Source organism: Simochromis diagramma, unplaced genomic scaffold (assembly GCF_900408965.1).
Source record: "Simochromis diagramma unplaced genomic scaffold, fSimDia1.1 OVJJ01000344.1, whole genome shotgun sequence".
Classification (NCBI taxonomy): Eukaryota; Metazoa; Chordata; class Actinopteri; order Cichliformes; family Cichlidae; genus Simochromis; species Simochromis diagramma.
Genome location: NW_024387375.1, coordinates 15887629 through 15907763, shown reverse-complemented (window position 1 = coordinate 15907763; position 20135 = coordinate 15887629). Strand labels below are relative to the sequence as shown.

The window sequence follows — 20135 nt, the reverse complement described above, 5'->3', positions numbered from 1 at the left end:
ATAGAGGATGGGAACCATTATTAAGAATTGATAAAGCCATCCGTTGTACCTGTTTAGTGTACAGGGAGGCTAAACAGGGCTGTGACTCACCTATCAGACGACTGGACCATCTCACTATCCAATTCAGTCAGATTTTCTCTGCAACAGAGGTCTGACCGAACCATGCCACCAAACAAAAAGATAAAACAGACTCAATAAAAGGACGATAAAACGAAGTTAAATTGTTCAGTCAATGTGGAAAAGAGCAAGTTTCCTAAGGCAGTAAAGGCACTTGTGACCCTTTTTCCAGACCAATTTGTAATTCTCATCAAAATTCAGGTTTTCATTGATTATGGTTCCAAGATATTTATATGATTACACTTGCTGATTGTCTCCCTATCCTGTGAGCTGTTAAGTAAAGACAAAACTGTGTGCGTCTTCGTGTCTGAGCACAGAATGAGTTTCGCATCCCAGCCGATCAGGGCATTGCCGGCCACGTGGCGACAACTGGTCAGATTTTGAACATTAAGGACGCCTACTCTCATCCTCTTTTCTATCGTGGGGTGGATGACAGCACGGGCTTCAGGACTCGCAACATCCTCTGCTTCCCCATCAAAGATGAGAATAACGGTAACAATGCATGAACACACACATTTGGACTTTTCATTTCATACCAGTGAGTTCAACACAAAGGGATTTCCTGATGAAATCATGCAAAATATACAACCTTGTGTACCAAAAAGTGGGAACTATGTGTAAAATGTTGATAAAAGCAGAATGCAGAACATTTTTATGTGATTCAATTTGACAACAGCTCAAAGCCTGTTTGAAATTGGAGGTTAGCAGCACATTTCAAAACAGTTCAGGCAAGAGGATCAAAAGCCTTAAACATAATGTAATGCTAAAAACAAGACACCTGGCAGAACAGCTCACTTCTCATTAGGGTAATTAGTAACAGGACTGTGTCTAACAAAAAAACATCCCAAAGAGTCTTTTACAAGTAAATATGGGGAGGGTCTCAACACTCAGGGAAGGGCAAATTATTCCAGAGAATTTGGGGAATTTGTCACATACAGTGATTAATATAATTAAAAGATGCAGGGAATTGAGGCAAAGCTCTTTTTGCAGAGGACAAGACTTTAACCATTACTGAGTAGCTCTGGTCTGCTGGCCTCTGGCAACACTGCATTAAACATGTACGTGACTCTGTAGTGAATATTACTACACATGATCAGGGCGGCTTCTGTAAACCAGCAAATGCAAACCATCAGAGCATCCAAGTTAAAGCTCTATGACGCAAAGAAAAAAAGTTAAGAGAGGCTGACGTGAAACCTCTCCTTTGGTATGAAAATATTTTTGGAGCTCATGTACATGGATGTTATCAGTGAACAGTTCAAAAACCAATACCTTTACTGGAAAACGGGACGCATTAGCGTGCACTGTGTAGGCAACGTACACATCTATAAAGGAACTTTTAATTATGAAGGGTAAATATCAATATGAAGCAACATTTACTGCCATTTAGACATGTTTTCAGGGAAATCTTTGATTATTTCAGTATAAAAAACCAAAAAAAAGCATTTTGGACATTTTCCAAGAGCGACAATAAAAGAGAGCAGGTGCTGAACTGGTCCCCGAGACCAGACCAGCATTATTTCACAAGAAACCCAACAAACAAGAAGAACTGTAATAGATGTTGTGCAAAAACAGAAAAGTATCTTCTCTGAGACTTGTATAAAAGCTAAGCAACTTACACCAGATTTAAAAACATCATATTTAGTGCATTATTGCCCTCTTGTTTGTTTGTTTTTAAGTGGAGCTTCATTCTCGGAATAGCACAAAGAGAGGTTACATCACGTCCTACATGTATAACGTGCACTTTAGACCATCTTCTGTGTTCCAGACTTTCAGAAACCTCTTCTCTATTTTGATGCCGCTGCCTAATGGTTTCTGCTGTATCCACAGAGAAGCTTTGCAGTCAGTGTCATTTGTCTCCATGTAAAAAAAGGAGCTGTCTGCGGATCATATTAACATTTTAATTTCAGAGCTTTTTATGTGCAATTAGGTTTGACTCCACCGTGAAATCAATTCAAGTTAGCAGACCTTTTTGACTCGACGTTGACTTTTGCCATTTGTGCCTCATTTTCTCGTCCTTGTCGCTCCCTCTTCCACTCTCCATTTTTCTTCATCAACTTTCACCCGCCTCCATCCATCCCTGCATCTCTCGCCCCTCTTCCTGCTTAATCATTTCCTCCCTAATTGTTCCACCTTCCTCTTCTCCTCACCCCTTTCCTCCTTTAAATCTTCCGTTTTCCAGAAGTCATCGGCGTCGCTGAGTTGGTGAATAAGATGAATGGGCCGTGGTTCAACCGCTTCGATGAGGATTTGGCGACAGCTTTCTCTATCTACTGTGGCATCAGCATTGCCCATGTGAGTCTCTTCTAACTCCCTTTAATCAAAGAGACCAAGTTGTTAAAAAGTAACACACATACATGAGCATGTGAGCAGAAATAATTTAATTCCAGTAACTATTATTTTATAACTTCTCACTTTCCAAACTTCCTCTTATTATCTCTGTGAGCAGCAGTGAATAAATCCAGACTGCTACACAATTCATCTTCATACACACTGACTCTCGGTCAATAAGTCAGCTTCATTTTTAAATAATGTAATCTCTGCAAGTTCCATGCATCCTTATAATGATGCAAATATAAGTGAGTTTAGCATTTACAGTATATCCATCATTAGGAGTCTCTCCCCAAAATAGTTGACGATGTCAGAAAGATTGATCCCGTCCTGGCGAGATGAGATCAGCTCAGCGGGAGTGAAATGCTCAGTCGAGGCAGAGAAGAGGAAAGTCTCAAGGGAAATTTAAGGAGATTCAGTCAGATGGAAGTGAACGGCTTTCGTGGTGCAGTTCATTGGCATTGTATGATTGCTGCAAACTGAACTTATTAACATACTTCCAGCTGAACAGCTGTGCGCGGCTCACAGAGACGATTATGAAGACGATCACGTCTGTGATAATAGTGATGAACAAACAAGGAGAGATATATTTGTTATCGCCCACAAAATCTGTTGAAATATTGTCTTTTTCATCCTTCACCACCCTGATCTCAGATAAAAGAAAATGTCTTCCCGTTCTAATAAACAGAGTCACTTCATGTTGAGTAGCTCCTGCAGAGTGTGACCTCTGAATGACTGCTGGTACTTAATAGGTTATCTACAAACTATAAACATATTTGATAGAAAAAAAATAATTGCTTTCGAGGCCACTAATTAATGATTTAAAGCACAGCCAGATATATTATTCATCAGATCTCACCCAGTATCATGCTGTAGAGTACTCTCAGGGTTGTAAAAAGCTCCCTCATGTACTAAAAGGTAAAGCGGGGGCCAGACGTAGGGCTGTGAAAAGCCCACGAAAATTAAAACATGCTTGTTAATCATGAATCACAGGTTTACCATTTGAATGTGAATGTAAAAGCAGTAACAAACATATGTGTGCAATCACAAACTGGTGAGACAACTGAAAATGGCTTCGTTGTGCTTGGAAAAAGGCGGTGAAGAATATTCCGGATAATCCGACAAAAGCCCAAACAAAATACGAAAGTCCAAGTGAGGAAAAGCAAACGGGGAAAAACTGAAAGGTGCCAAAACTCAGAAAACAAACAGAGAGGCGCAAGAAGAGCAGACACGAAGGTTGGCAAACTGAAAGCTGAAAAGGATTAAGAGTTTCCTTCAAAGCAGCTAAACATGTTTTTCAGCCATAGAAGTTGGGCTACGTCCACACGTACACGGTTTTAGGGTTTTTTTTTTCACTTTCATTAAAGAAACCAATCCATACAACCACTGTTTTGTCCACATGAAAATGTAAAACGAGATCATGCCCAAGCAACAGGTGGCGATAAAATCCTGATCATATAGAAATGTTGGCCACTCAGAGGCCTACAAACAATAACACGGCGCACAGTCTGACATCAAAAATCAGGCGCATGTCTTACAAGCAGGAGCAAAAGCTGAAAATCAAATATAATTTTCTGCAACATATGTTTATAGTGGCTGTTGTACCTTAATGTTTGTTTCCTGTAGGTCAGTTTTCAGAGATCAAAATGCTTTTTGTGTGTGAACGAAAGGCCAAAACAAAAATCTGGATAATTTATCTTTTTATTAATGACATCATACCTCTTGTTAACCACCTGATTTTTTGCTTCAGTGCATCCAAAGATGGTAAATGCCACTTATTTAGTACATTTCTACTGTATCTGAGCACTCAAAGCATTTTTTACTACATGCCTCATCCACACACTTTTTTCTATGCATAAATGATTTTATATCAGTGGATGCATTAGAGGAAACTCTGTAAAAGACCATAAGGACAGGGAGAATCGAACCTCTAACCTGCTCTACCTTCTTTGCCACAGCCACCCACAAACATACTTTCAAAATAAAATAGAACTTCATCTCTCACTAGCATGTAGTCAGTGGTACCATGAAAAGCAAAATATGGTTCCAGCTGGAAGATCGATCATAAGTAGGAGATCCTGATAACATAATATTTCACTGAACTTTATTACTTTATATCACAAACATCTAATTTAATTTCTTTCTGTTTGTCTTTGTCCAGTTATCGTGATAATATAATGAATTCATTCTTACTAAAAATGAATTAGCAACGTTTTAATGTGCCGTTTCTTCCTCCAGTCTCTGCTCTACAAGAGAGTCCACGAGGCTCAGTTCAGATCCCATCTGGCCAATGAAATGATGATGTACCATATGAAGGTAAAATCACATCTCTTCATCGCACAAACTCACTCTCGCACGGCGACGCGCAGCACTTACTGACAGTGTCCATGCTATTTACTCAGTATGATTCAGTATGAGTCTGTGGCAGGTTTCAGAGGAAGAGGTGACTAAGCTGCTGGTATCTGGCATCGACCCGGTGAACGAGATTGACCCGTGCTTCGCAGAGTTCACGTGCACACCGCGCTCCCTTCCCGATGACACCACGCCGATGGTAAGAAGCAGAGAGAGAGAGAGTGTGTCTGAATGCTGTCAGCAGAAAGATTTAAAGAGAACAAAATCTGATGTAACTTCTCCTGTTGTGTGTCTGCAGTGCGTTCTCAGCATGTTTGAAGACATGGGTTTCATCAACACCTATAAGATCGACATGCACACGCTCGCCAGGTCTGACATCCATCAATTTATATGCTGTGTTTAAGAGCCTGTGCTTTAAATCATTTTCCATCAGCTGTTTAAATAAAGAATATTTACTTTATTTATTAATGATTCTCTGGCTACATTGTTAAGTATTATTGCGTTGTAAGCTTGTAGCAGAATCTTCAATCAGGTTTGGGTTTTTTTTAAAGCTGATGGAGAGATGGGTTGTGAATGAGAATTTCCGGGGCTACCACTGAGTTACATGTTGGAAAAAAAAGTCATGAGAGTGTTTTTAAACTGCTGCCTTGGTGCCAGGTTCTGTCTGATGGTGAAGAAAGGCTACAGAGACCCTCCCTACCACAACTGGATGCACGCTTTCTCCGTTTCACACTTCTGCTACCTGCTCTACAAAAACCTAGGGCTGTCCAACTACCTCGAGTGAGTACACAAGTCTCAAAAGACTTTATAATGACGTTTTATATCATTTGTATTTAAAATGATTCTTCTATGCCTGCTGTCTTCTAGGGATATAGAAATATTAGCGCTCTTTGTGTCCTGTATGTGCCATGATCTGGACCACCGTGGCACCAACAACTCTTTCCAAGTGGCCTCGGTGAGAGCACATACTTTGCTTTTGTTTTATTAGAAAGCAGTAGGAATGATACAAAATAATAGGAAAATAAACAAGGCTCTAAGCAGGACTGCAGCTTTATGCATGCAGACAAAAAATGCATTATGTTTTTAATCTTCTATTCAGTCCAAAAGCTGATATAGGGAAAATAAACACAATAATAAGTAAACAAACCAGGGAAATGAGCAAGTAATCCAAAAACAGTAGGAGATACAGGGAAGCTCCGAGCAGGGAGGTACAGCAGTGGAGTACACACAACTGCAATTAACAAGGCAGAGACACACCTGATATAGAGAGGAGCGGTAGCAGGTACTAACACAGCTGAAGCCAACAAATATAATGAGATGGGGAAGTAAACACATCACAAGACACAGAAAACAGGAAGTGTGACACAACACAACACAACACAATGGATGGAATAGAATGAGTCTGACACGGAGAGAAGATCGGCGGACGAGACGGAGGAACGTAGAAAGGTGAACGTGAAACGTGAACTAAAAGCAACGTCAACGGTAAAAATAAAAACTAATAACAACTGAAAACTTGGCATCTTAATAACGAATAAAACATATGAATAAAAATGAATAAATCCTAAAAGGAAACCACAAACAGACGAGGCTTCTGAACTCTTAAACACAGTGAATTCAACTAAAGCAGCTATTTGATAAATAGAAAAGTAAATACTAATTAGAGCAAGGAAAATAATCATACAAATGACAGCTAAATATTAGGGGTGCAACGATATTCGTATCGATATTGAACCGTTCGATACAGTGCTTTCGGTTCGGTACGCATATGTATCGAACAATACAACATTTGTAATTTATTTTATAAATTTTCCTTCTGACGATGCTGTCTGTGTTGAGCGCTCAGTGAATCTGTGTTCGACTACTCCGCCTAGGCTGCACTGTCGAGCGCAGATCCACTGAGCGCTCAACACAGACAGCATAGTCAGAAGGAAGAGCGCAGGGCAAGCTAGCAAGACAGAAGTTAAGCTCTACTTGCAACATTCAGATCTGGCGTTTGGAATTATTTTGGTTTTCATGTGAGGTATGACCCTGAAGGTAAGCGAGTCATGGACTAAAGTAAAACAGTATGTTGGATGTGCCATGCAATGCTCATTGGTGTGAACTAGTGTGTTAGCGCAGTTAGCTCGTTAACGTGTTTGCCGTCTAGCCCCATGCACGGAGCGATCGGCGGTAGCTCGTTAACGGAGATTTGCCGTGTTGTGGCGTTAAGGTCATTTCAACGAGATTAACCTGAAAGCACTAGTGGGAACACAACGAATATGACTGCACATTTACGCTGACATCATCCTAGTGCAAAGACAAGTGGAAGCAGACAAAAAAAAGCAAGCATGCTACTAACTTTAGCCAAGTCATTTAGACAGCTGTTAGCACATGATTCTCCTTATGCTGCTGAGAATATAGCCCAGAAGAAGCGGATAGTATAGCTTTTATTTTGGAAAGAGACATTTCTCTGTAATAAACTCTCTTTTCCAAAGATGAGTGATTCCTCAATCAGATACAGGGCTCGCAATATCGCTAGCCCGACGTCCCGGAGCTAGCGATTTTTTCAGTCGGGCTACCAAAATCTATCTCTTCCCTGCCCGTCAGGCTATTGTAGGAAAAATATATGTCAATGCTTTTGCATTCTTTCAGAAATGTAGCTGGGTAATTATGTCATTGGCATTGGTGAGCCACTGTCAATATGTGACATATTGAAGTCGCGTTTGAATTGGCGCTTGTTTTTTTGCTTTCACTTTGCAATCGTGCGAACTGTGTATAGAGAGCGACAGCACTGATCTGTGAGTGATGATAATTTGTGCACCAATTCCTCTGACATCGTCTTATTAATCGTTAGCTTACTATGCAAACATGACAAGTGAAATCTCCCGCAGCAAGCTTAAACATGTGAGAGGTTGATCGCGCAGAGAATCGCTGAGCTTATGTGAGTGAGCGTGTAAAAGCATTTCAGTTCTGCTGAGCCAAATAAGACAGGTCAGGGTGAAGAAGTGACAGCCAAAGAAAAGCTTACCACAAAACGGAGAAGTTATGACAAATCAGACTATAAGGCAAAAAGAAAGTGCAGCTTTATGGTTTCATGGACAAAAGAATTTCTGTGGCTGCAATATGACGAGCTAAATAACCAGGGCTGCACATAAGTGGTCCGCAGGTGCGCATTCGCTGTCAAAATAAAAAACACGCACAAGGGTTAGGGTTAAATTTAAAAATTGTACTTTTGAGTTGAAATATATATTTATAATTTTAATAAATGACAAATTAAAAATGCATGAACATTTTTTTGTATCGAAAAAATATCGAACCGTGACACCAAAGTATCGAACCGAACCGTGAATTTTGTGTATCGTTGCACCCCTACTAAATATATACAAACCCACAAGGAAGGTAACAAAAAATAGGTACCAGTGTGGTACCATGAACTGTCTTAGTCTTTTCATTTCTTTTAGTCGTCTTCAAGAATAGTTCTTCAGGCTTCTTAAAGGACTTTTAAAGCTCTTCTTTGGATGTTTCTGTCAAGATGATCCCACTCTGCTTCAATAATGTTGAGGTCTGGGCTCTGTGAAAACCAATCCATGACTGATAGATGATCCATTGAGATAAATAGATGGATAGATGGATGAGCAAAAGGCCAGATGCATCAATGTGTCCTCTTTAGGAATCACCTTGGTGCCACAAAAATATAATTTTATGCCTTTTTGGCATTTATCATTTTTGGATATATGAGTTCAGTAATTTTAACTTATATCTATTATTATGGTATATACTGTGGTATCTTTCCAATTATTTGGCCTGTTTATTTGGGCTTCCTATCCTCTCAAATACAGAGCGTGTATTTAACAGGATAGGAACGGTGACCTGGCCTGCCTTTCCAAACCGCCCGCTCCTGAGCATCCCCAGAGGACTGCAGATCCACTCTGCCCAGATACTAACCACTCAGATGAGACTGAGAGAGAAAGAACACAATAAGAGGAGATAAGAGACAGAAGAAGAGAAGATATTGCAGTAAATGATAGTGGTTACTGCATTAACAATATTGTATTAGTATGTATTGTTTACTGTAAATGAAAAAAGAAAAAAAACATATGAATAAATTAAAAAGCAAACGTTAGGGGGATGTTATTTGTGAATCACTTTCCCCGCCTGACAAAAGCCAGGAAGGAACGCACAAACTATTTCATTTAACATGACAACAACAGTGAGAGTTATGATAATGTTGAAAATTTTACTTTAAATGCTCGAGATAAAGCATCCCGGGTAATAGCGAGGGTTGCACGGTTTCATCAGGGTCTAATCACGAGGTGATTAGAAGCGTGTCGCCCTGCTACACTCTAATCAGGCACAAACCTAAATCAGACACACATTATAAGACAAAAGTAATCCATCATTGATAAGCTTCTGTATATATATATATATTTTTTTTTTTTTTCAATTGAGAGCTGCCATCTCCTGTTAAAGAGAAAACACTGCTATATTTTATTGGAGGATGTTGATTTGAATCAATGTGCCGCGCATGCTAAAAGGATTGTGTTTCAAATGTGTGTCTGTTATGTTTCCAGCAATCTGTGCTGGCTGCTCTCTACAGCTCAGAGGGATCTGTGATGGAGGTAAAGTCTCTCAAAGTTTTCGCACTGACTGTGTAAATCTTTATTTCCTATGACAGAGACGATAAGATTGTGCGATTACTGGTATAGGCTTGCTCCTTCATAGTTAATGAATGCCATTATCTGAGAGCTGCTAATGTAGTGTTCTGCTAGGACATCTAGTGGCCAAAATCAATCTTGACATTTTTTTGCAGCAGCGATGAGGCAATGTGAGGAATTTAAATTGGTTTTTGCCTTTTGCATTGCAGCATTAGTCACTTTAGAGTCACCGTTTTCTAACACGTTTTGTCATTATGCTTTATTCGCCACGCCAGAGACATCACTTTGCCCAGGCCATCGCTATTCTGAACACTCATGGCTGCAACATCTTTGAGAAGTTCTCCAGGAAGGTGAATTATCAAACCCTCTCTCCATTCGTGCATTTCAACAACTTTCTTTTTTCTCAATCTCTCGCTGATTTCATATTTTCATTTGCTTCTATCACCGCCTTTGCAAGCTAACGATTATTTTTTATGTCTCTAGGACTACCAGCGCATGTTGGATTTAATGAGAGACATAATTCTGGCCACGGACCTTGCTCACCACCTTCGCATTTTCAAGGATCTGCAGAAGATGTCTGATGGTACATGTCACATGTTCAGTATGCGCAGCCACGTCTCTGCAGTTGCTTTAGACTCACACCCGTGAACAGCTCCAGGAGGCTCGGTTCTGATTGTCGATTCACACTGAAAGCAAAGCAATATTTCTTTTTACATCTCCTTAGATTAAAGCGGCCTGATTTCACAAGGGAGACGAAACATTATAGAACATTAGAAATTCACCGTTTCAGTACAATTATCCATTGCTGAGCTGAAAGATCGCTCATAGACAGACAGACAACCCATTTTCCTCTGCACTATGACTTGCTTCTTTTTCATGAACTGACTTATTTTGCAGAGATCTGAGTTCACGCTTGCAACATTCAGCTCTGACATTCTTAATAATCCTCCACTTTCATTGGACTATTTACCCTTTAGAAAAGACAGTTGCTTACACTCTTATGCAATGTAATTGGCTGTAACCTCCAGGCCAGTGGTTTGTTACGCTTGAATGCAACCAATTATAAGTTATCCTGAGTGGATGTCTCCTCCGTGGAAACAATTTCGAGCCGTTAAAGCAATTCAAGGACATTAAAAACCACTAAATGAGTTAGCAACTTTCTCACACTCTAGAATAGGTGACTTGTCAATCATGGAGTAGAATACTGAATGAATGTGTAGAGTGTTAATAGGCACTGGAAAATCATTTCTGCCTACCAAACACGCAAAGTCTGCTTATCTAACATCCTGTTGTGACCTTCTTTTATTGTCACTTCTATCATTTTGCATATTGGAGACTAAAATGAACTTTATGCAATGAGTTTGAAGCACTTTTGCTTCGGAATTGTGTGATTTTCCTCTTAGATGAAAGGCAGCAACAGTGCTTGAAATGCTGTTAACGCAGAGCGATGCGTTTTGTGTGTTTTTCAGATGGATACAATCCAAAAAGCCGTACCCACCACTCCCTGCTGCTGTGCCTGTTGATGACTTCGTGTGACCTGTCAGACCAAACAAAGGGCTGGAAAACCACACGCAAAATTGCTGTCAGTTTGTGTTCTGCACCAGTATATGAGAAACATTACCACATACTTACTAGAACTTGCCATTTGTAGCAAAAATGTTGTATTAATGTGTTTAATTCAGTTAAGACTGTTAATATTTCAGTATTACTGCAGTACAAATTCCAAAAGCTTAGTGGAAGTAATAGCTGTAATTATTTTGACCTAGTAAATTGCTCACTGTAGCAGTTTATTCTAAGTAGGAAGAAAATAGAAAAGGCTTTAGTGTGATCGGGTTCATGCTGCATTTGCTGATTTGCAGGAGAAAGAAGTTTCTGTTTCATCTTTTAGCAACACGACTAAAGATTTCTAATTAACAGTGTTTGTACAGTGAAACTGACCCATTTCTAGGACATTGGAGATTATGAGATGCAAAGCTGTACAGCTGGAAACAACCTTTGAGCTGTATTCCATTATTTTCTATTCTGAGAAACCGCACTCCATTTTAGGATTATGTTTAATCTTGGCCTGCCCCCTTTCCACCACCAAACCCGTAAACCTTGCCCCAAATCCTCCACCCTCAATCTCCAAACACCTAAAGCAAATAAACTGTAAATCCTTGTTTTCAAAACCAATAGCACATTTCTGTGGAAGACTTTATTGGCTTTTACTGTGCTCAGTTGATACATTATCATCTCAATAGCAAGAGAACGCATTTCTATCAGTGAAAAACCCCAATCACACCAAATATTGAACTTTAATAGAAGTGACTTGCAGTTTATGGCAGGTAACAGCATAAAACGTTTGCATAAAAGACAAATAAACTAAATTTCATACATAACGATGTCTCTATAAATATGACACATGTTAAGACTTTCAAATATCTGCTGCTATGTTCCTACAGGAGCTGATTTATAAAGAGTTCTTCTCTCAAGGAGATCTGGTATGTTTTAGTGTACGCTAACTGCTAAATGACATGTGAAAATAGTAACATGTGGTGAAAGTGTGTTATTGTACGCCTGACTGAGGTCATTAATCATAGCTTAACGTGTGTTTGCAGGAAAAAGCCATGGGTAACAGGCCCAGTGAGATGATGGACAGAGAGAAAGCGTACATACCGGAACTGCAGATCAGCTTCATGGAGCATATCGCCATGCCGATCTACAAGTGCGTACAAAACCTGAAAGCAGCACAGACTCATTATTGGATCTGTTTTGGTCCTTTTATCACACAAAGGATTTAGTTTGAAACGTTGCTTAAAACAAAACTGTAGATTATGTACAAATTATCCCCTGATTCTGGAGTCTTTTTGCTGATTGTTTTGGCATTCACTCTCATCAGCACTGTTTTTACTGCGGTTGAAATTTTTAAAACTATCTGGTGGACATTTGAGCATCTAAGTAACTCATTTAAAGGAGCAAGAACAGATAAAGGTAGATAAATTCATTACGTTGAAATTAACAGTTTGAAATTAATGTCAATTAAATTCAGTAAATTTAAATAAGCAAGTGCATCACATTTGCAATATATAGACCTTTAAAGTGATAATCATAGAGAAACACGTCTGAAAAGTGAAGCCAGCCTCATACCTGCCATTCCTTCTAATGGCCTGCAGGGGAGGCGACTCTGCTGTTTCATTTCATGTTTTGTTGAATACAGCATGATATTTATTTGTAAATTATGGTCGCAGGAGTTCAATTCAGTTGATATATGTATATTTATATAGTGCCAAATCACAACAACCGTTACTTCAAGGCACTTTTCCTCAACATAAAGACACTACAGTGTACAACAGAAACTCCAACAATCAGACGATCCCCATGAGCGAGTAGTAAGAACTCCCCTGCAGGCTCAGGGGAGGGGCAGCCATCTCTTTTGTGAGCGGTCGGGGTCTTTATAAGAGTGAAATAAACAATGAAGCAGGACTACTTGGTGACTGAAAAGTCACTAAGACAGATAGAATAAAGCATGGCTGTAGCTTCTAGGTCAGAACAATGTGCCTAGTGGCTTAACCTCCTAGGACCTGGCGTCCACATATGTGGACATCACATTTTGGGTTATTTAGACCAAAATACTCAATTTTGCGCTACAAGGGCCTGATATCCACTTATGAGGACATTATACTGCTACTGTTCTATCAAAATTTGAAACAAATATCCTCATATGTGGCTCTCATTTTTCTTAGAAACAAAAATCAGGTTAAAAAAAAATCAGGCAATTCTTTGTTTTTACATTCATCGGGTCCCAATATGCCCAAATATCAAAGACAAATTTAAAATGCATGTCGTGGAAGAGTTCGGGTCTTTGGAGGTTAAAGCTGCATTTTATCTGAAGGCCACCAGATGGGTTTAGTTTTGGTTGCAAAAAGCTTTCCGTGCTAATAGAAGTGTGTTGGAAATCAGCTTTCTATCTTGACCTCTTGAAACACTTTTCTGCAGATTTTATGGGCTCGGTAACTCGTTTTTGTTCTCATTGAATAACAAATGAAGTCTGTTATGTAAATCTTGTTCATATTACGTTTCAAAGTTGAGGTGGTATGAACCACACACTTGTTAGCTAATGACACAAGTCATCATCAATGAAGATGGCGATGGCAAACGCTCATCTCGAGGTTTCAGAACAGGATTTGAAAAACCAAAGGGTGACGACTTTTATACCACCTGTGGTTGCTACCATTTGAGCACACATGATCCTCAGATTCTCAGTCAGACCCAGACCTGGCACCTGACATCTGGTTATTGAAAAAGCAACCAAACAAACACATAATGCTTAAAGTGGAAGCTTGAAAACAGGACTTCAAAAACCAGTGATTGACATCACTTTGGCCACTAACATTGTCTATATATACAGTTTATTCTGATAATGTGCTGTGACTGCAACCTGTGAAAAATCAAAATGCCAGTTACTGGATGATTAAATACCCGATAGCACGGTTCAAATCATTACATGACGTTAAATAAATAAAATTAAAACAATAATTATATGAATGATTAATCCATTTCATTCAGAGTGGCATTAATTGAACAAACTCTCAGACTGGGACATTGAGGACTCTTCATTAGCAATCATGTGTAGGCCTAAAATTAACACCACCTGCTGCCTCCTGTCTTCTCAGGCTGCTGTCTGAACTGTTTCCCGGGGCCACCGAGCTGTACGAGAGGGTGGCGGCTAACCGTGAGCAGTGGACCAAAGTGTCCCATAAGTTCACCATCCGTGGGTTGCCTAGCAACAACAGCCTCGACTTCCTGGACCAGGAATACGAGCTGCTGCAGGCCCAGGGCGCTTTCGGGAGTGACGACCACTGCCTCAACGGCTGCCTCGACGACACAGAAGGAGGGAGGGGTCAGTGACGGCAGCAGGCCGCGGACGGTTTTCGTCGAGTTTTCCGTGGTCCCGTAAGAGGCTGAGGATACCTTTTTAGTGACCTAAGAGTCACAGGTCTCTCTCTGCTGTCAACCACTTAGATGCTTAGGAGGCCAGACAGGACGGGACAAAAGTTTCAAACTGAATCAGACGAGCGATCTGAAACGAGTGCTGGAGCCACACGTCTCCGGCTGAAGATGGCAGAAGGTGGTGACTTTGTCTATTTCAGCAGCTATACCGGGATAATAGGTTTTTACCACTAGTCACAAGCTCATTCATACAGTACTGATCCTATTTAAGATTGTAAAAACACACAGCTACACTGACACACATATGTACATGCACATACTGTCTCAAGATCGAGGGGGGGGAAAAAGATTCATTGTGACAGCAGAGACTACTTCAACATGTAACAGTGAGATGAAAGTGCTATAGTTTCTGTAAAATGTGTCATAAAAGCTTATATTGATTTAAAGCAGCTGCCATAGCCCTCACCTGATGCTTATGAATGCATGCTGTATGGACACCTCATGTTTTATTCCTTTTATCTGGGTCAGTGTTTATTTTTTTTCCATTAACTAAGAAATGAATGCACTCCATTTCCATTTCCATCTCCACTCCGTCTCAACACATTTTAGTTACAGCTTTTCAGGATATGTGTAATAATAAATTCATGACCATCAAGACGCACGGGGAGTTTTTGTTTCTTTTTAGTGATTCACTTCTTGCTTTTTTAGGTGTTTAGGGGACAATTTGACAATCACTTATTAATGACAGAGTCACTGATCCCTGACCCTTCTTCATTAAACACTTAACCCAAAAGACTCCCACTTTATTCTTCTCACCATCCTCCATCTGTCACATTTCCTCTTCATTTAGGTCATTTTATTTTCTTCTTTTTTCTGTCCTTAACTAACGTCCTCATGAACCCACTTTAGGTAAAGAGTAACCAAATCCCTTTAAAAGATCCATCTCATCTGTAAGTGCAAATGTGCCAGAGTAGAGTGTGTCATCGAGTGTGTCATATGGATCTGCCTTATTGCGCATCTTTGCTGCCTTTCTTAGAGCTTTTAATATATAAAAATTGAAATAAAGAGTCTGTTTAGTATGTATGTTGTATATTTGTTATAGAGATAGCGTGAGTATCGACGTGTTTGACTGAATGATCTGCTGAGAAGATGTATATCTGTGAAATACCCGTGTGAAGAACCTCAGATGTCACAATCGTCATTTCACTTCTTTCTATTTTATCTGCACAGCCACCCTCGGGTGTCCCAGTCAGACATAAAAGCGTTTTGTTCAGTTCTCAGTGCATCCAGATTGTTTGTTTTTTTTTCTTTTTTAAAGGAACTAGAGATGTAGCCATCACAAAATTACTCTTTCTTGGAACCATCCAGCGGTTCACTATCGCTGCACTCCAAAAGAAGCGTCAGAAATTATGTTCTCAGCTTGTGCCTCATAGAAAACCTGACTGGATTTTTATGTTACAGTACGCTATTGCTCAGTTTTACCTTACGATGCTTAAAGTAGGAAATGCTGCAGAGCAATGTGAGGAAAACCGCTGAATAGTTACAAAGGGAAAGTGGACACCATTGCACGTGGGCTGCACGGGGAGGAGGCGGGGGATGAGTGAATGTGTGGATGGGCACGAGCGTCTACGTGGGTGAGAGAGAGAAATGTTCGGTGCAGCTCTACAGAGGCGGTGTTCACAGAAACGAGGCTGACACAAACCTCGAGTGATCTGCCAGAATTTCTTCCTTCTTCTCCCCCCTTTTCCTGCCCCGATAATGTTAATGGAAGAAGATGAAAGCTTCTTTTCAGTTTTTTTCAAATCGCAGGTTACAAATGTAGGATTTCTCTTTGAAAAGTACCTTATGAACCCTCATGGGATCCTTTTGAAGACAATTAGTGAGGAGCTATTAGTGAGGAAGGTTAATCGCCTCTAAAAGTGGTGTGATGTATGTGTGAAACCAAGATTGGGATATGCATCAGTGCTAGCTCGATGGAAGTGCTTGATCTGCCGTGGACGAGATGGTTTTGCTGCAAAGCTTCTAAAGGGCGTACAGACGTGTCTGTATAAGAGCCACTCTCTCTTTCTTGAACTCTTTCTCTCATTTGTTTGTTTTATTTTTCAGTTATTACAAAACCAACGTTTCACATGTACTTGTCTTTTTTTTCCATGTGCAATATAAATTGTCTGCCTCTGTGACACTGCATAGATTCCTATGTAAATACCTATGCCTCTTGTTAAATTATTGCTTTAGGTCTGAGTTGCCAAAGCCTTTTAAGTGTTAGATCATGATGTTTCCATTTAGAAAAGAAACACAAATCAATGGAGTGTGACAATTTTAATCCTAAAATGCTTCAGTTTTCTATCACGATTGTGTATCTGTCCTTTTTGTTTGTTTGTTTTAGAGAGTCAGGGCTAAATGTGCCAAGCAAACATTTTCTACTTTCTTGGCAAGCTGCAAAGTGAAAAAGAAAAAGAAAACATAAAAACACCACAAGAAAAAAGAAAAAAAAACCAGACAGAACTTAAAATATTTTTGTTCTCTAATGTTGGAGTGTCGACGAGGGCTGTGTTCATATTTGACTTTTCCCGCTACGTCATGACAGCTTGTCAATGGATTGTGAACACAATCGATTTCCCATCATCACAGAGCAGCGGGACTCGAACCTGTGACGTAACGTCATCGTAACAATCACCTGTGACATAATTGTTAAAAGTGGCAAAAATATAATTGCTGTAAATATCAAGCGTTTCAAAAGAAAACGTTTCTTGATCGTCTGTCATTATTTACAATGGGACTTTTTTTTTCCAATTCTGTAATGTGTTTAAAGTGGTTGCCTTCTGTTCTCCTTTTCTTTCTTTCTTTTTTCTTTTTTCTTTTTTTGCTAAGCCATTTTTGAACAACCCTAAGCTCAGACTTTAACAGAGGGGATGAAAGAAAATTATATGTTTGTTTGGGATATACGTATAATATATAACCCAGGCAAATCTGAAATGTATAAATGATGCTTATACTGGCCAATAAATCCAGGATATTCATCTGTTAATTATTTGTTTCATTGAGTTCTGAGTGCTGGTGATCTTGTTCTTCGTGTTGAACAAGGACAATTTTCAGAAGTAGGCAAATGTGCAACATTTGAAATCCTTTTTTTTCTTGAAATAAATCTGGTGAAAGGCTTCTCGGTTGTCCTTTCTAAATGTGTGTGCACACCACACGTGTATTATGTTGTCTGGAGCTGCGTATTTGTATCTGGCAACACTGATTTAGTCATCACAGAGGCATCTTTGCTGTTCCTGTTGACCTGTGCCACCTGTACTCATGGTTAAGCATGGCTAGGCTAACATATTTCAGAGGGGTTCCTAGGACAAAAATCTACCCCTAAAGTAGTTAGCATTTCTCCTGTTTTTACATTAGTTTAAATAGAAATTATATAGCTTGTTCACACAGCTATACTTTTATAATGGGAAATTACATTTAAATTATATGTTATCAGCCCCTAGTTGAAGATATTCCAGTATAGAGTTGTGGTCAGAAGCTTTCATAGACTCATCATGGGCATAAATGTCATGGTAAATCTGGGTCTTTTTATGATTTCTCTTAACTGTTGAATGACTGTACAACAAATATCTTTAATAACTTTAAAAAGAAAATGAAAAATTTGGTGTTGAAGTTTGAATTGACTTTGGATTTTCTCAAAAGTATATATACAGGCTCAAACATATACATGTACCCCACTAATATTTGGTTTAATGTTCTTTTGCAAGTTGCGCCTCAACTTGACACTTTTGGTAGCCATCAACAAGTTTCTGGCAAAAGTCTGGCTGTATATATGACAACTCTTCAAGCGAGACAGCTCAGTCTTTATCTCATTTGTCCATAGAGCTTTTCTGCAGTAGACATTTGGCTCGTTCATGTGAGCAGCTGCAAATTTCACTCGAGTGATTTTGACTTTGTAGCAGGGACTTCTTTCACGGTCAGCATTCTATCAGTCCATGGTGATGTACGAGCTTTACAGTGGACAGTGATGCTGGTGTTCCAGCAGTTTCCAGTTCTTGACAGGCTTAAACCTTGGTGGTTTCTGGGTTCCTGACCATCTGAGGGTTTGGGTCTTCCTGCAGATCTCGGCAAAGTCATGACACATCTGAATAACTTGTACAGATGTGCAATTGTTTAAATGATGATCTTGGAATCCTCAGTTGTTTAGAAATGATTCAAAGAGACATTCTTACTTTTGTAATTCTCCTTCTTAGATCGTCTCTGAAGTCCTTGGACTTTCCCATTGTTCTGACTATTGGTCAATCCAGTGACTGCTGTAAAATAAATCCTTTATATGCTGGCAAACTGAAACTACCAGTTTTAGCCAATCGTGACCCCTAATGAGAATTTAATAGGCCTCAGCACTGGCAAGTTAAAATCAATTGTAGAATTGCAGTACCAGTTATGAAAAGGTTTAAGATGGTGTATGTATATATTTAAGAAAGGATTTATTCTTTTTAAGAAAAATCCAAAATAAATCCAAACTTGTACACCCCAATTCTTGTTTTGTTTTTTTTTAATTGATTAAAGGTGAATGCTATGCAATCATTGCACCCTGGAAAAATAGCAGTTCAAATAAATATTTAAAAGCCCAAAATCACATGAAAATTACACCAATGATGAGTGTGTGTAAACTTCTGACCACAACTCTGTATGATAGTAGAAAGCAAAATTTGATTAAAGGGGACATATTATATTTTTATTAATGGAATTGACATAAGCAGATTGCTTTAAAACAACATTTTTATGATGGGCTTTCCTTATTAAGCCAAAAAAATATTTTTTTAAAGGAACAATAGGTGTGTGGGGCTGTCTTCCTGAGAGATAGCTGCTCTCTGAGTCATTATACAGGCCATGCACTGAAAAAGCTGTCAGAATGGCTTGGAGCAGACTGAACCCTAAGCGTTGGGAATTATGAGAATCCCCCAATAGTGCATATATGACAGAATAAGGAAAGAACATCATAGGTCACCTTTCATGAATATGAGACAGGCGAGTCTTAGACTTAGAGGTCCAGGAAAGACCCATGCAGCTACTGTAGACTTCAGATCACAGCACAAATGCATCCGTCACATCTTACAAAGCATCACAAACCTAATAAAACGAATTAAATAAATAAATAATAACAAAATAATTTTAACAGCAAATTATTGACTTTTGGGAACAGGTAGTTAAGTAGGCCTAAAAGAGGACGTATCATGTCTATTGGGCACTTATGATAGCGCAGTGTCCGTGATATATACTTATATGTATCTTCAACAATACATACTATTTCATAAAGTGATCTATTTTATGTATACAGTCTCAAGCAAAACAATTACAGTGGCTGAAAATTATTTATTACTTTATTACTGCGCCTGTACTTCACTCTAGTATCACACTGGTAAAGTACAGTAAACAAATTACAGTAGTACTGTGTAGCAGTTAAATGCATGCTCTAAAACAGTGGTTCTTAACCTGGGTTCGATCGAACCCTAGGGGTTCGGTGAGTCGGTCTCAGGGACATGCACGGCTCATTTTGTGCACCAATAAAAAACATATCTATGTCTTGAATTTGAAAATATTTTTTTATTTTTCACTAAAGAGGGGTTCAGTGAATGCGCATATGAAACTGGTGGGGTTCGGTACCTCCAACAAGGTTAAGAACCACTGCTCTAAAATTAAAAATCAGCAATTTACGAGCTCAAAACAAAGCAAAGTTGAGAAAACGCTCGTACTAATTGAATCATCGCGTGATTTGGAGTGCGTGAGCTC

General features: G+C 39.3%; 1 protein-coding gene across 3 annotated transcripts in view; it reads left to right on the top strand.

Moving 5' to 3' along the window:
• LOC120719576 (cGMP-dependent 3',5'-cyclic phosphodiesterase) overlaps positions 1 to 17523 on the top strand; it is a 178582-nt gene extending 161059 nt beyond the window's left edge. For all 3 annotated transcript variants that reach the window (XM_040008857.1, XM_040008859.1, XM_040008860.1), the window contains 14 exons: positions 435 to 609; positions 2297 to 2409; positions 4684 to 4761; positions 4874 to 4996; positions 5096 to 5166; positions 5455 to 5577; positions 5665 to 5752; positions 9351 to 9398; positions 9710 to 9784; positions 9918 to 10017; positions 10904 to 11016; positions 11876 to 11914; positions 12032 to 12138; positions 14087 to 17523. In XM_040008857.1, the coding sequence (XP_039864791.1) occupies positions 435 to 609; positions 2297 to 2409; positions 4684 to 4761; positions 4874 to 4996; positions 5096 to 5166; positions 5455 to 5577; positions 5665 to 5752; positions 9351 to 9398; positions 9710 to 9784; positions 9918 to 10017; positions 10904 to 11016; positions 11876 to 11914; positions 12032 to 12138; positions 14087 to 14321 (1488 nt within the window). In that variant the 3' untranslated portion in view covers positions 14322 to 17523. The remainder of the gene's footprint in view (positions 1 to 434; positions 610 to 2296; positions 2410 to 4683; positions 4762 to 4873; positions 4997 to 5095; positions 5167 to 5454; positions 5578 to 5664; positions 5753 to 9350; positions 9399 to 9709; positions 9785 to 9917; positions 10018 to 10903; positions 11017 to 11875; positions 11915 to 12031; positions 12139 to 14086) is intronic.
• Positions 17524 to 20135: the final 2612 nt, after the last annotated feature.